The sequence below is a fragment of the Centruroides sculpturatus genome, unplaced genomic scaffold (genome assembly GCF_000671375.1).
Source record: "Centruroides sculpturatus isolate CEXI.00-Female unplaced genomic scaffold, Cexi_2.0 scaffold2, whole genome shotgun sequence".
NCBI lineage: Eukaryota > Metazoa > Arthropoda > Arachnida > Scorpiones > Buthidae > Centruroides > Centruroides sculpturatus.
In genome coordinates, this window is record NW_019384369.1 from 515,051 (window position 1) to 529,968 (window position 14,918).

The 14,918-nt window shown below is 27.1% G+C and overlaps 1 protein-coding gene across 1 annotated transcript in view; it reads left to right on the plus strand.

The window, feature by feature from the left end:
• The window catches only part of LOC111613716 (DNA excision repair protein ERCC-8-like), a 27,724-nt gene that overhangs the window by 3,328 nt on the left and 9,478 nt on the right, over positions 1–14,918 (plus strand). Inside the window, exons 2-4 of the mRNA XM_023355057.1 lie at positions 3,534–3,745; positions 4,822–4,923; positions 5,004–5,209. Coding sequence (XP_023210825.1) covers positions 3,573–3,745; positions 4,822–4,923; positions 5,004–5,209 — 481 coding nt within the window. The 5' untranslated portion in view covers positions 3,534–3,572. The remainder of the gene's footprint in view (positions 1–3,533; positions 3,746–4,821; positions 4,924–5,003; positions 5,210–14,918) is intronic.

The window sequence follows — 14,918 nt, forward strand, 5'->3', positions numbered from 1 at the left end:
GTTCTGTATTTTATTTATTAATGCATTTTTAATAATATATGGTTAATAAGGATCTATTTTAAGCTTACAAACAAATAAATTTTAGTTTTTAATATAGTACAGGAAAAAGTAATCTAAATTTATGAATGCATGTACTGAAAATACAGTACATACGTGTAAATGTATATATTTTATTATGATTTAATGTGCTTTAAATGATTTTCTAGTGATATTATGACTTCAATATTTGTGGCAGACAGACGTAAAGTCAAATAAAATGACTTAAACTTGATTTTTATTTTTCCATATACTTTTTTGACAAACGACGTATAATCAGGAACGACGTAACTCAAAACGACGTAAGTCGAGGTATACCTGTACAATAATTTTTATTTTTGGTGTACAAGTACCATTATAGATTGTATTTATTTATATACGAGCCTGTGCATTTAAGAAAATTCAAAATTTGTAACATTTCAGAACAAATGTCTGTTTTAAAATAAGAATTATTTGATTGTTATGTTCCTGATGAAGGCCTTTCAAAATGGCCAAAAATGTTAGAAAATTGAAATAAAAGGCTGCATTATAAATGTTTTTGTGTCGATGCTTGAGTAATAATTAAGTGCAGATAAAGAAGAATGTATATGTTCATATTTATTCTTTATTATCATATAATAATATATACAGGGTGGGCTAAATGCATAGCTTGATTTGACAACAGGGTATAAGATGCACATGCATGAGATATGGACTTGGACTGGATTGGGAAAGGAGAGCCATATGCAATCATGACTTCATGGTTACAGAACACTATGGGCATTTGCATTTGCTGTGAAGTCTTATTTTAAAAATGATAATTGATGATAACTGTATGAAGGATCTTACATGTTGAAATTGAAACCTTCTGCACATATGGTTTCAGCATGATGCCCATACTGCCCATCAGTTCATGACAATCTTGAAATGTGTGTTTCCTGATTGTATGATTTCAAGATTTGAAAACATTGACCAGTGTGATTACAGATTTGATTATTTTAGACTTCTGGTGTACTTGAAGAATCAGGTGTTCACCACATGCCCTCAATCACTCTGATCTTAAGGATTGTATAGCAGATATGCAGAATATTCCCTTAGACATATCTTATTTGATTGAGGTTTTTGTCCAGTGCTTGAGTAATGGTTTGTTTGTATTGGTGGATACTACCTGGTGTGATATTCAAGTAATGAAATTTGACATTCCTGATTGAAAGTAGTAAATTTTTATTTGTACTGTGGTTATTTTTAAATATATATTTTTCCATTATTTCTGTCATGTTTGTATATTCTTTTTATCTGTTTTGCCCAACCCTGTATATAAAAAACAGCTGAGAGATGTTACAGCACTACCTTATAAATGGCACAGAATTGATAGTTTTCTTTCATGTAAATTTAATATATAGTCTATGTATGTCTTGTCTCTTTAATCCAACATTAAGTTTGGTAGACTGTTGTTAATATATAGTTTTAATTGCAACATATAAATCAAACAAATAATGAAAATAAATTTTATAAAACTTTGTGGTTTTATGACAAATTAATTTTGGTAAAGTTATTCCATCCTAACACTAGCCTACTAAAACATTAGCATAGCTCTAATTCAAAGTGCTAAAAACTTAAAATTGTGTTAGAAAAAATAGTTTGAATTGGATTTATTTTTGAGGATTACTTTTCAAGTGTATAATCATTTACCATAAAAAAAGTTCTAAAAGATTAAAAACAATAAATGTACAGTCAAACTTTAATTTAGTTCCACTACTTATTTATCTTTGAAATTAGCACTAAATAGAATGTGGTGCTAAACTGAGCAGCCTCAACAATAAGAAATGAATAGGATATAATAATGAGGTTTGCACACAAATTTGAGTTTGAGAATTTGAAAGTTATGTGATTTGATGATAACAATGTCATATTTGGTAATTCACAGATATATCAAACAGTTTTCCATTTAATAAATATGGGTAAAGATCCATTCCTAAATATTTATTGGCACTTTACAATTGCAGCACTATTTAGTAGGATATTACATTATAGTTAGACTACATTATTAGTCAGTAAAATCTGTCTAAAATGGAGTCTGAATAAAATTGCTCTCTTCAGAAGAGAGCAATTTTCTGTTAAATCTCACTACAGGATGGAAACTTGTCCATGGAATTGATGATATTATTGAATACTAAGAACAAAACCTAACCTGGATAAAGTGGAAAATTATGATGCCATTTGTAGAAAAAATAAGTAAAATCATCTCTAGATATATCAGTCATTACAGAGCATGACAAATTGTATTTTGAAAATGATTTCAAACTCTGTCAGAGAAACAAAGGTTATATGACAAGAGAACATATAGACACGAGGGTTTTCTTGGAATTAACCAGGGACAGAATCAAATACTTTCGAAAATTGAATGAATTTACAATTTTGTAATTAAAGTATTGGTTTTGTTGCATACTGATAAAAATTAATAATTCTAAGATCTTGAAAATTGTATTAAGAGATACAACACTAATAAGGCCAGTTATAAAATGATACAACTACTATGTTTTTTGTGCTTAGTTTTATTAAGATATCACAAGTAACTGAAAGTACTGAAAAACTGAACTGATAGTTATTATATGTAACATATAATAACTATCAGTTCAGTTTTTCAGTACTTTCAGTTACTTGTGATATCTTAATAAAACTAAGCACAAAAAACATAGTAGTTGTATCATTTTATAACTGGCCTTATTAGTGTTGTATCTCTTAATACAATTTTCAAGATCTTAGAATTATTAATTTTTATCAGTATGCAACAAAACCAATACTTTAATTACAAAATTGTAAATTCATTCAATTTTCGAAAGTATTTGATTCTGTCCCTGGTTAATTCCAAGAAAACCCTCGTGTCTATATGTTCTCTTGTCATATAACCTTTGTTTCTCTGACAGAGTTTGAAATCATTTTCAAAATACAATTTGTCATGCTCTGTAATGACTGATATATCTAGAGATGATTTTACTTATTTTTTCTACAAATGGCATCATAATTTTCCACTTTATCCAGGTTAGGTTTTGTTCTTAGTATTCAATAATATCATCAATTCCATGGACAAGTTTCCATCCTGTAGTGAGATTTAACAGAAAATTGCTCTCTTCTGAAGAGAGCAATTTTATTCAGACTCCATTTTAGACAGATNTTCATTTAATATTTATTATTTAACTTATTTATTTCTATATAATAATAAATTAATAAAGTAAAACAAATGTAAAAAGAAAAAGAATTTACTAAATTTTAAAAAATATTTAAATTGAGAAACACACTTTGCTTAAATAATTGTAATATTTATGGTTTATTCTCATTTCATTCAGGAAGAAAAGGAACCAGAATTAATTTGAGTTCTAAGTTTTTAATCTTTTTCTCTTAAATATATTTAATGATTTTATATTAAGTTAACTAGTTAAGTATTCAATTTTAAAATAATTTGTACAATAAATTCATTTGGTAATGTATTATAACTTTAAATTTTTAATATATTACAGAATGTTTATCACTTTGTTATAATCATATTGCAAATCTTGATGCTGAGTTTTCTGGAACAACTGAGAAATGGATCTATTGAAAGTAGGAGTTTTCAAGTTGCAGAGACTACACGTCGTGTCTTATCATTGGAACTGAGCAATTTTCGAGACTTGGAAAGATCTCATGCTGGAGGTGTTAATACAATTGATATAGAAACTGTAGAAAACAGATAGTAAGTATTAATTGTTTTTCTAGTTTTTCTGCTTACTATATATCGAAATGTTGAAGTTGCATGTGGCTCTTCTTGATCCTTATTGTAGCTCCCATATATCAGACCTTTTTACCTAAAGTCAGTCTTTTATCTCTTAATACACATACATGTATGCAATACATAGGCTATATATAAAATACTATTCAAATATCAAAGGTTGCTCTAGAAAATTTTTAAAAATCACCAAATATTTTGCCATATAAAATTATTTATTGCTAACAGTTTTACCTAATAATTAATGCAGATGTTGGTAGCATTTGCATTAATTAGTAAGTTTGGAGTCTAGAAATAAAAAGTAAAATATTAAGCTGTCACTTAGAAATAGGAATCAATTTTGAATAATTTTTTAATGAATAATTCTGAATAACACACTTGATCACAATGCTTAAACAATATTTCATATGTTCTGTCATATAAAAATTTTTGTGTTTTAGTCTACTGAAAAAGATCAAAGTGGAAAAAAAAGTCACTGCAAATTTTCTGTTGGTCGATAAAATTACCTAATCTGGAATGCTGGGCAGCATTGCATGAAAACTAATTTTGGTTTTCAATGTCACTTCCTGCTTTCCTCGAATATTGCCATATGACATCATGACTTGCTAGGTGTGTGGTGACTTCCATCACACAAAAGCTGAACATTTTGATGTTTTTCCTGAAATGTGCTTTGTGATTTAGTTTCATGCTGAATGTTGAAATAAGCAGATTAGGGATTTTATCGTCAATATTATATTTTTATTGCCACTTTAATAAAAATGTTGCTCAGTGGCAATTTTGGCATTATGCAGTACAACTCCTGTAATATAGGATGTGGCTCTTATGTATTTCTGATAGGCAGTGTATGGCTCCTATCATGACAAAGTTTGGTCACCACAAACTTATATAATTTTTTAATTTGTGTTCAAATTAATAAAATATGCAAATAAAGAAAATTTTTATAGGATAAACTATTCTTAAACTTTTTATTTTAATATTTAAATGTATATACAGTAATACTTTTAAAATTTAATCATGATTTATTGAAATATTTTTAAATTTAGTTTGCTATCTGGAGGAACAGATGGTACAATTTTCATTCATGATTTATATAACTTGAAAGGAAATCCACAATACACATGCAATGTTGCATGCAGAATTGATAAGTAAGTTGATTCTTAAGTTATTATTAATATAATACATTTTGATGAAATTAAATTATGATTTTTATTGTTGAATAACTCAGACGTTCAGGACATGCCCATTCATTCAGTGTGGGATGTGTTCAGTGGTATCCATTTGATACTGGATTATTTACTTCCACTGGTATGGATCACCAACTTCGTGTTTGGGATGCAAACAGCCAGAAACCTGTTGAAATATTCAGATTGGATACACATGTGAATGGTCATCATATGTCTTCTGTTGCTACTCAACATTCGTTAGTTGCAGGTAAATATGTCTTAAATTAATAATCATCTAAAAATTATGATTTCTTATATAAACTATTAATTAGATTGAAAAATATGGACTAAAAAATTTAAATTTATATAATTAAATTTCTAGTTCTTTTATGTTGTTTTTCAAAGTGTGATGTTTCTGATTTAAATTTAAAAATATTAGAAAATACTGTATGTAAAAAATGCATAATATCACTGTAATAAAATATAATACAACTTGTTTATTTTTTGAGGGATGAATATATTATTAATGTTTAATGCAGTGATTTTCAGTCAGTGTGCCACGAGAGGATTATAGGTGTGCGTGAAAATTTCTGAAGGTTATTAAATAAAATATTTTGGAAAGAAGCCCAAAGAACAATAAGTGTACTTATCATAATTATCATAAAATAGTTTTAGTCACAGAAATTACTTTTGATGATAATTGAAAAATGTAAGTGTTCCACTTCATGTCAGTATTGTACTTACTAGTAGATAAAATATATAATTTGAAAATAACAAAATTAAATATGATAAAATATATACACTTATATATACTACCAAGTATGTATGGACTAAATTATGACTTTTAGTCCATAATTTAATTAATTTTAAAATTTACATAAATATTTTAAATATGAGATAAATAGAATAACTTTGTATCTCATTTAACATAAAATAAAAATGTTGATATATTTTGTTTTATCTAAATAATTACATTTGTTACAAAGATAGCTCAATAATTATTTTAAAATTGATATAAAATGACAAAAGCATCTATATTTCTAAAGCATAAATAATTTATTTCCTTTTGACTTTTTTGATGAATTGTCATATAAAAAAACAATGAGTAAAATCTTTCGTAATTTTAAGAATAAAATGATGCAGTAGACTTGTCTCATAGTTACCTCAATTTAGTAACTCTCCACAGTATAACAACCAATGAAGAATATCTTGGAAAACTCCTACAAGCACAAGATTTTTTAAGAATAGGTCTGCAATTTGTACAAGAAAATGGTTAATAGATGTGTCTTTCTTGAGAGAAAGGAACATTTTTTAATTATTAATAATTGCACTGCATAATTTGCCAGAAATTAAAAGTTTAATCATTATAAAAGTTGAATTTCTGCTTTCAAATGTGACTTCTTTCCTTCAGCCTCTAAATCAAGGAGTAATTTGGAATTTTAAAGAATGTTACAGATAGAAACTCATCAACCAAATTATTAAAATTTGTTTGTTGAGGTTTTGCTTAGAAATTGGTAAATGTTTTGAAGTTAATGTTTTAATTGCTATTCACAAAGCATGATTTTTGGCATGCAGTTTTTGAGAAAACCTGTCAAAACTGCTTTCAGAATTTCGAGTATGTCAAGCAATCTGATGATGAAGAGCCATCAGCAAAAGTTTCTCTGCTTTTTGGAAGATCTGAGATCAATGAGAAAGACAAATTTTTATTGTGAACAATTATGAAGCATATATCTCTTCAGAAAATGTCAGTTTTGAAGATCATGTGACAGTGAATAGTAATGTATGTAAATTGCAGACTACTGCTGCAATAAATAAAGCAACAAATGCTATTAAAGTATTGTAGAGTAGTTATGAAAAAGAACAAATTTTTGACAATTACTTTCCATATTATAAACCTTTAGAAAACAATATTTTTGAATACTCAGAATGTAATTTAAAACAAAAGACTGTTATGGTGTTTTTAAGAAAGACTAGGAGATAGTTATTTATGTAAATTAAGTCTGTTATGTGAATTACTATATTATTATGTGCAAATTACTAGAAGTTACAGAATAATTTTTAATATAGAAACATGTAATAAGTCTGTAGTCAGAGGTGGATTAATTAATATTCTTCTTCTATCCTCTTAGATAAATATATGTGTTTACATTAAAAATAAATCTTAATCAAAATAGTGCGTAATTTATATAAAAATAAAAATGCTTTATGAATAAATGTAATCTTGATAATTAATAAAATCAACAACATACCTTGAACCATTAATTAAATGACAAAACTTACAACATATAAATATGAAACCTATTATAAATCCTTCAAACATACAATTGATTCCAAAGTATATGTGCATTTGTCAAGGCTGTTCATACAGTTGTTTTTGAGATGTAATTCCTCTCATTTGGGAAGAATTAGACTACATTAATTAATTTAATTAAACAGAATATTGTATATAACTTTTATTTATTTTGAACTCATTCAGTTCCTTCTAGTGTATTGTGTTACTTTATATACCTAAATTGTAAAAATTAATAAATTATATTATGAAAAAATAATATTTCATTCTTTTAAAAATGTTGCAAAAGGCCTGACATTTGTAAAATCTAGTAACCATGTTTGATTGATTTTTTGTTTTTCTGATTTGAATGCTATTAATTTGTTGTTAATAATTAAATGTAGTGATATTTTTCTTTGCTTTTTAAATTAGTTTAAATAATAATAATTTATAAGCTAGGTTTTTTTTGTTTTGGAGAATTTTTCTTATATAGGTAAGAAATTGTATGATTTAATTGATATTTTTCTGCCAAAAATTGGAAAATATTTGGAAAATTCAATATAACATCTGTTTTTGACATGTCCTCTAATGGTTGCTATAAAATGAGTCTATTATATTTTGGAATAAGATTTCAAAAATAGTTTTGTGTGATAGATTTTAAAAAGAACTTTAAAGAACTTATGGATTTTTTAATAAAGCAATTTTATTTCATCCATGTTTTCTCAGCCATTTTCATCTATACAAAAAAGAAATAAATCAAATCTGGAAATAATTTTAATCATATTAAATTTTAAAATTGTTGAAAAAGTTTTTGAGAACAGAAATTTTATAAATTCAATAAGTATATTTTAAATATTTATTAATAATAATTTTGAATTTTAAGTTTTGATGTAACTATTTAGAAAAGTTATGGTTGAGAATGTATTTATTTATCATTAGAAATAAATTAATAACAGTCACATAGTTCTTAACTAGAAATTTAATTTTTCAGATTGTAATGATAACTTAAATTCGTACAAAGAATTTAAAATAGTTACATATATTTAATATAACATATGCTTCATAATCTGAAGCATATGTTATATTAAATTGAAGCATAATCTTCATAATATGCTTCAATTGCAACTGTCTATCTGAGGACAATAAAACAAATTGGAGACCATAGGAAATTTTAGGCTTTCAGATTTTAATGTAAATTAAGTTTTTGGATATATGAGCATCAAGGTTTGGCTCTCTGGAGGACTTATTGCATACTATTGACGTTTGTCAGAGTAATCAAACGGTAATGGATGAACTCTATTCTTCCATTATTGTTTGAATGTCAATAGTGTATGATAAGTCCTCCATAAAGCCAAACCTTAGTGCTCGTATATGTAAATCATAACATAAGGACAGAAAGGAAATCACCAATCTGAAAGTTAAGTTTTCATGTCAACTCTACAGTTAAATTTTTAGCTTAATTTATAAATATGTCTTCATTATAATCTGTTTTCTTTTCATTTCATCTTCAATGTAAATATACAGAACATCAATAGAAATACTAATACACCAAACTCCTGATTATCCATGAACAGATTATCTGTGCGTCATCAAAATATTTTGTTTATCTTGTCCACGTGCACCATAACAAACAGGAAGTTGTATACACATCATCAGTGTAAAGCACTAGGCTTTCAAGCTCAGCTGATTTTCCAAGAATTGGACTAAAAGGTTTATGGCAGTTGACCTCAGTTTAACTTTAGAAACTTTAGAAATTTATCAATAGAATACATGTGAAAAAAATCAGATTTGTGCTATAAACAGTTGATAAAAATATCCCAGTAATCCTAAAACTAAAATGCAGTAATTTGGTAATGCAATAATTGCAGTAAATACTATGAAAAGTTTAGTTATATAAATAAGGTTGTTTTAATAATATTTATTATATTTATTTTTTGCTTTTAACAATTTGAAAAGTTTTGTATTTTGAATCAAATATTTCATCATTATTTCATTTTTGATTTATTTGATTTATTCATTTAATAAAGTTATTTGTTGTAGTATTGCCAACTTTACACACACAAATTCTATTAATCTACTTCAAAATACTTTTTAATGTTAAAAAAACTAAAGATTATTTTAAGTGGACTATTTAAGTATAATTCATATATTAATATGCGTACATTTAAAGTTTCCAATATATGGATATTAGTGAATGATGACACATAAATGTAACTTATCTTATTGTCACTAAATGCTGAAAAAGTATGTTTTACAGAGGAATAAAAGGAAATGTGGCATATTCCATCTTCTGATTAGATATCATTATTGGATTTTAATAGCATTTTTGGACCATTTATTTCACTTGATGACTATAAATCTCAGAAATGATTTAGCAAATAAATTGAAAATCATACTAAATCTGATTTGCCGAGAGATCATATTGTTATCAGGAAATATATATTTTTAGTCTTTTTCTCCTAAATTTCTTACAGATAAAAGCTTTAGATGTTTTATGACTTCACTTTAATAGAAAGAGTTTAATATTTTCTTTTATGTAATATATTTAACATAAATTGTAGCTTAATCATTTTACATATATTTGTTCAGCATAAGTTTTCAATTCTAACTTATTTCGTATAATCTAAACAGTTATAGAATTACTGTTAAAATTATTAATATATAATTTCTTTTTAGATATACATTATATGTACAGTAATTTCTCCATTTATGTTCTTTTTATTTATGTACTATTCTCATAGAACCAATTACTCATGTTAATGGAAGAATTACTAACACACTTAGTTGCATAATTTTTAATCACAATTTCTGTTTACACTGTACAGTTCAAACTCTATAGCAAAAGGAGTGCAAGAAGAAAATGCAATTTAATAGTCTGAATTGTTTTCTATTGAAACTCTGTCAAATTCTCTAAAAAATAAATGGTGAAATTTAATTAATGTCAAATAAAAAAAATACCTCTACAATTCTTATATTTTCAAAAATAAATTATTATTGATAAAAGGCAATAATATATTAATAAAACACAAATATTTATAACAATATAAATAAATCATGACTATTTATGTTCAAAACAAATATATATATAATAAAAGCAAAGTAAAAATAATTATTAGGTAATATAAAGTGCTATTCATTTTGCTAATTCAGACAATGAACAAGAAATTACTAAAATAAATATTTATTTTCATGCTTTTTATTTTATTATCTAACATTTTTAAGTTCTATATAATTTTTTATACTAGAAATTCATGCATTACTTCTATAAAATAACACTTAATTCAAATTCTAATAATTTGTTTACAGTTAACTAACTGTCATCCAACTTGTATAAAGAGTGCTTCAAAAAGTGAATGTTAACACTTATATGGGATTATCAATGAAAACAAAACAGATAACATACTATAAAATGATAACAAGTGTTTATTTACAACTTCAGAGTCAGATTCTCCATTTGTTTGTCTTTATTGTCAACACATACCATCTTCTTTTCTCCTAAGTCAATCTTGTTGCTATTTCAGTCAACTGCAAAGAAAAGAATATATTTATTTATAGTGTTAAAATATTTTGAATCATTCCATAAATGAAATACAAATTTTTATCAATGAAAATAAATAACTGAATACTCAAAAGATAGACCTCAGCAGATTTTCTTTATTTTATATTAAAGTGAAATGTGAAACTGATATTTCCCAACAGTTTGTCTTAAATTTATCATAATTACTGCTACTTTTCTAAATATAGATAGATAAATAAGCTCTCAGAACAAAATAATAATTAATTTTTTTTAGATGATGATGATGATTTTTATATCTTTTCAATTAAAATTTCAAATTTGCTTTTGAAAAGATTAAGGATGTGTAAAGTTACTCAGTATTAGAATATTACTATACCATTGTACTATTATACTATACTACTATTATGAGAATGAGTTATATGTTTTTGGTGAGGGAAGATTATCCTACATATTTTGTTTTAGTTGGAGTGAAGATGTGTTTTTTTGCATTTATGTGTATATATCGGAGTGGGAGTTGAATTTTGTGAAGTTATGCAAAAGTGGCCAGAAAATGTTTCAATGGTCAAGAAGCATATGATGGAGAAATGTTGGACAGATTGACTGTATTCAAGTGATGGAAACATTTTAAGAATTTCAGAATTCATTCAGAATGAACCACAGAATAGGTGTCTGTCAACTTATGTGAATAAGGAAAACATTGTAAAAGATAAACAATAGAACATTTATTTGAAGTACAATAGATACAGTAAAACCTGTCTATGGCGACTACCCACGGTTCGTTCAAAAAGTGGTAATTTAGACAGGTGGTCGTCCAATACAGGTGGTGATGTAATACCATATTTCTGTACGTATTTTGCACACTTTTTAGCCATTTCTACTAAGCAAAACTCGAGGTGAGCAAAAATAAGCAAATTTTTTCAACGATAGGGCTATATTGGTATTGTATTTTATTCTTATGGGATAACTCGATTTACGGGAGTCGTCGTGATTTTATAAGACAAATTTAATACCAATATTTTAATGCAATAGTCACATTTTCTTTTTTCAACTTAATTCAACTTGGTTGTTTTCGTTCGCTCCTCAGTTACGTGTATTACGTCATCGATATACAAGCGCGTTATATCTCTACATCTTTTTGGTTTTGGTATTCGTTAGTTTAAGCTTATTTTAACTTTAAAAATACTGTATTTTTTCATATTTTATATTTTCTTAAGTACAATAAGAAAAATTTTTAATTATTAATAAAACGATTTTATTATTTTTTCTCATTATATGATTTCATTATATTCCGTGATTGTCACTGCGGAATCAAAAAAGGAAGGTTGCCTGTAAAACTGATTTTTGCATTAATGCGTTTATTGTTTTTCGAATATTTTGCATGCGAAAATTTACTTGGATATTATTTTTCTAAAAATATCATGGAAATAAAGTAGGTTGATACAGAAACTATTTATCACACACGTACTGTACTGTATATGAGCTTCAAAATAAATAAATAAATAAAAATAAATTTTATCAAATGAGATCAGCTGATTAATTGTATCGTGTACAATATTTTATACCCCTAAGGAAAATACTGTAGGTCTGCTGTAAAATAAATTTCATTTTCCCACAGTTAAACTTCACCGCTAATTAGAGAGGTTGTGGCCAAAGTTTTCATCTGTAAAACATGAACGTCAAACATTGAGCGCCGCTTATAAGACAGTGGCGCTTGACGTTCAACGTTTACGTTTTACAGATGAAAACTTCAGCCGCAACCTCGCTATTGCTGTTGTGATAACTTTAACATGATCTTCTAACTACAGCACTTTGCATTTCTTTCGTTTTTCGGACAATTTCGAACAAACTGAAATGAATTTCCTTTGTTGTTAGACTAATTCATTACACCTGCACCTAATTTCAATTGTGGGAGAAGTGCCCGAGGTGGGTTCGAATGAGAGTTTAGACTAATTCATTATATTAGAAGGGAAAAACGTTGTTGAACAATAGTTTAGACCAGATATATTTGCGGAAGTGATCGCTTATTACAGTTGTTGTATGCTGTTTCAGACCAAAAATTTATGCCCGTAGTCACGTTACACAGATGGTCGTTTAATACAGGTAACTTATACGAAGACTCTATGGATAAACTATTCAGTGCCAGAAATTTTTGCCCGTTTTGACAGGTGCCCGTCAAATGCAGGTGGTCGCCTAAGCAGTTTTCACTGTATTTGTAATATTTATATCTGAACAGTTGAATGTTGGTGTAGCTAGATGTAGCTAAAGATTCATCTGTATATGTCACATGTATCTGTAAGTAAGGTCATCACTTTGTTCAGAAAGTAGAAATAGTTCTTGACTTTTTCTAATAAGAGTTATCACTGACAAGGCTTGAATCAAACATTTTGATCATGAATCAAAACAGCAGTCAAGCTTTATGGAAACACATCAATTTGTTATCTCCCAAGAAATTTTAGATTTGTGATTCTTCAAAAATAGTTGATATTGATTTTATTATTTTTGCTCCCATGGGATATTATTTTTTACTTCTGAGAATCAAACTGTAAATGCAGAATATTGTGCAAAAAATTTGTGAGTTCATCTGAAAGGAGCAATGCACAAAGAAAGATTGGAACTGCTTAACCAAGAATGGTTTCAGTTCAGGATAACTGTAGGCAACATGGGAACCAAGTAGCAATGCAGGTTTTGGAGAAAGTTAGTGGCTAACCCATAGCACATTCTCCGTATAATACAGACGTCTTGTATTGCAATTTCTGGGCTTTTCCAACTCTTAAGAAAAAGTTGAGAAGAAGAAAGGTTAACAAAAATGTGAAATGAAGATTACTACATCCACCTTCTTTAAACAACTTTCACAAAATGGACTTCAGTATATGTTTCAGAAGTGCTGTAAATGCTGTATAGAATGTGAAGACTGTTATTTTAAAAAGTAATTCCATACCAATTTTTCAAGTGATACCTTTGAATAGTGGCTCATTCCACATATTTTTAAACAACCAATGTGGCAAAAATAACTATTTAAATTTTAAAAAATGCATTTCATATTTTTTTTATTTTAAAATAATTTTTATTTAATTTAATCTGTTTGCTAAGTTTTTATTTATATTTAGTTTTTATAACTATTTAAAAATTTGCAAATGATTATTTAAAGGTGAGCTCACACTTGAGTGGGTAGAACAGGAGGAAGAAAAAGCCTTCCTGAATTATTTGTTATAAATATGCATATACTAGGTGAATGGACAAATGAAGAGGATTGGTTGCATGGGAGGAAATCTGTCTTGCATTTTCAAGAAGGCAGAATTATCTTCCAACCACCTTGAACTGATAGGGTCATTACTGTAATGCCTTTGATGGCTAGATGGCCAAGCAGTTAAGGTGTCAGCCTACTACTGTGGGAAGCTATGAACGAATCTGGATGGGTCAAAAACTCCCAAGAATTTTTTGAAGGTTGGTCCATCCTAGATGTCGATCCCATCTGTAGCTATGTGGCTTCTGGCTGCTGTATTGTGGGCCTTGCTAAATCCACAATGGCCTTAATTAAAAGGCTGTCTTAGTGCTCACAAGACAGAAAGATTAAAAAGAAAAATCTTTTTTGAAGGAAAATAATGAATACTTTTGAAATTACAAACTTTTACAAATATTTCAAAAGAAATTATAAAAAATTGTTTAATTTACACATTTCATTTAGATTCTATAATTATTGGCAGTATAATTTTGAAACATTTTATCTATTCCAAACTTTTCCTGTTCATAATAAAATTCAAAATCTAAGTAGCATTTCATTTTTCTTTTAAAATATTTAATTGTCAGTTTTAGTTTTCACTTTTGATTAAAAGATTAATTAATCTTTTATATTGCTATTGGTATATATATACAGGCATACCTCGACTTACGTCGTTTCGAGTTACGTCGTTCCCGATTATACGTCGCTTGTTAAAAAAGTATATGGAAAAATAAAAATCAAGTTTAAGTCATTTTATTCGACTTTACGTCTGTCCGCCACAAATATTGAAGTCGTAATATCACTAGATAAACGTTTAAAGCACATAAAATCATATTAAAATATATACAAGTATGTACTGTATTTACAGTACACGCATTCGTAAATTTAGATTACTTTTTTTGTACTATATTAAAAACTAAAATTTATTTGTTTGTAAGCTTAAAATAGATTTTTATTAACCATATATTATT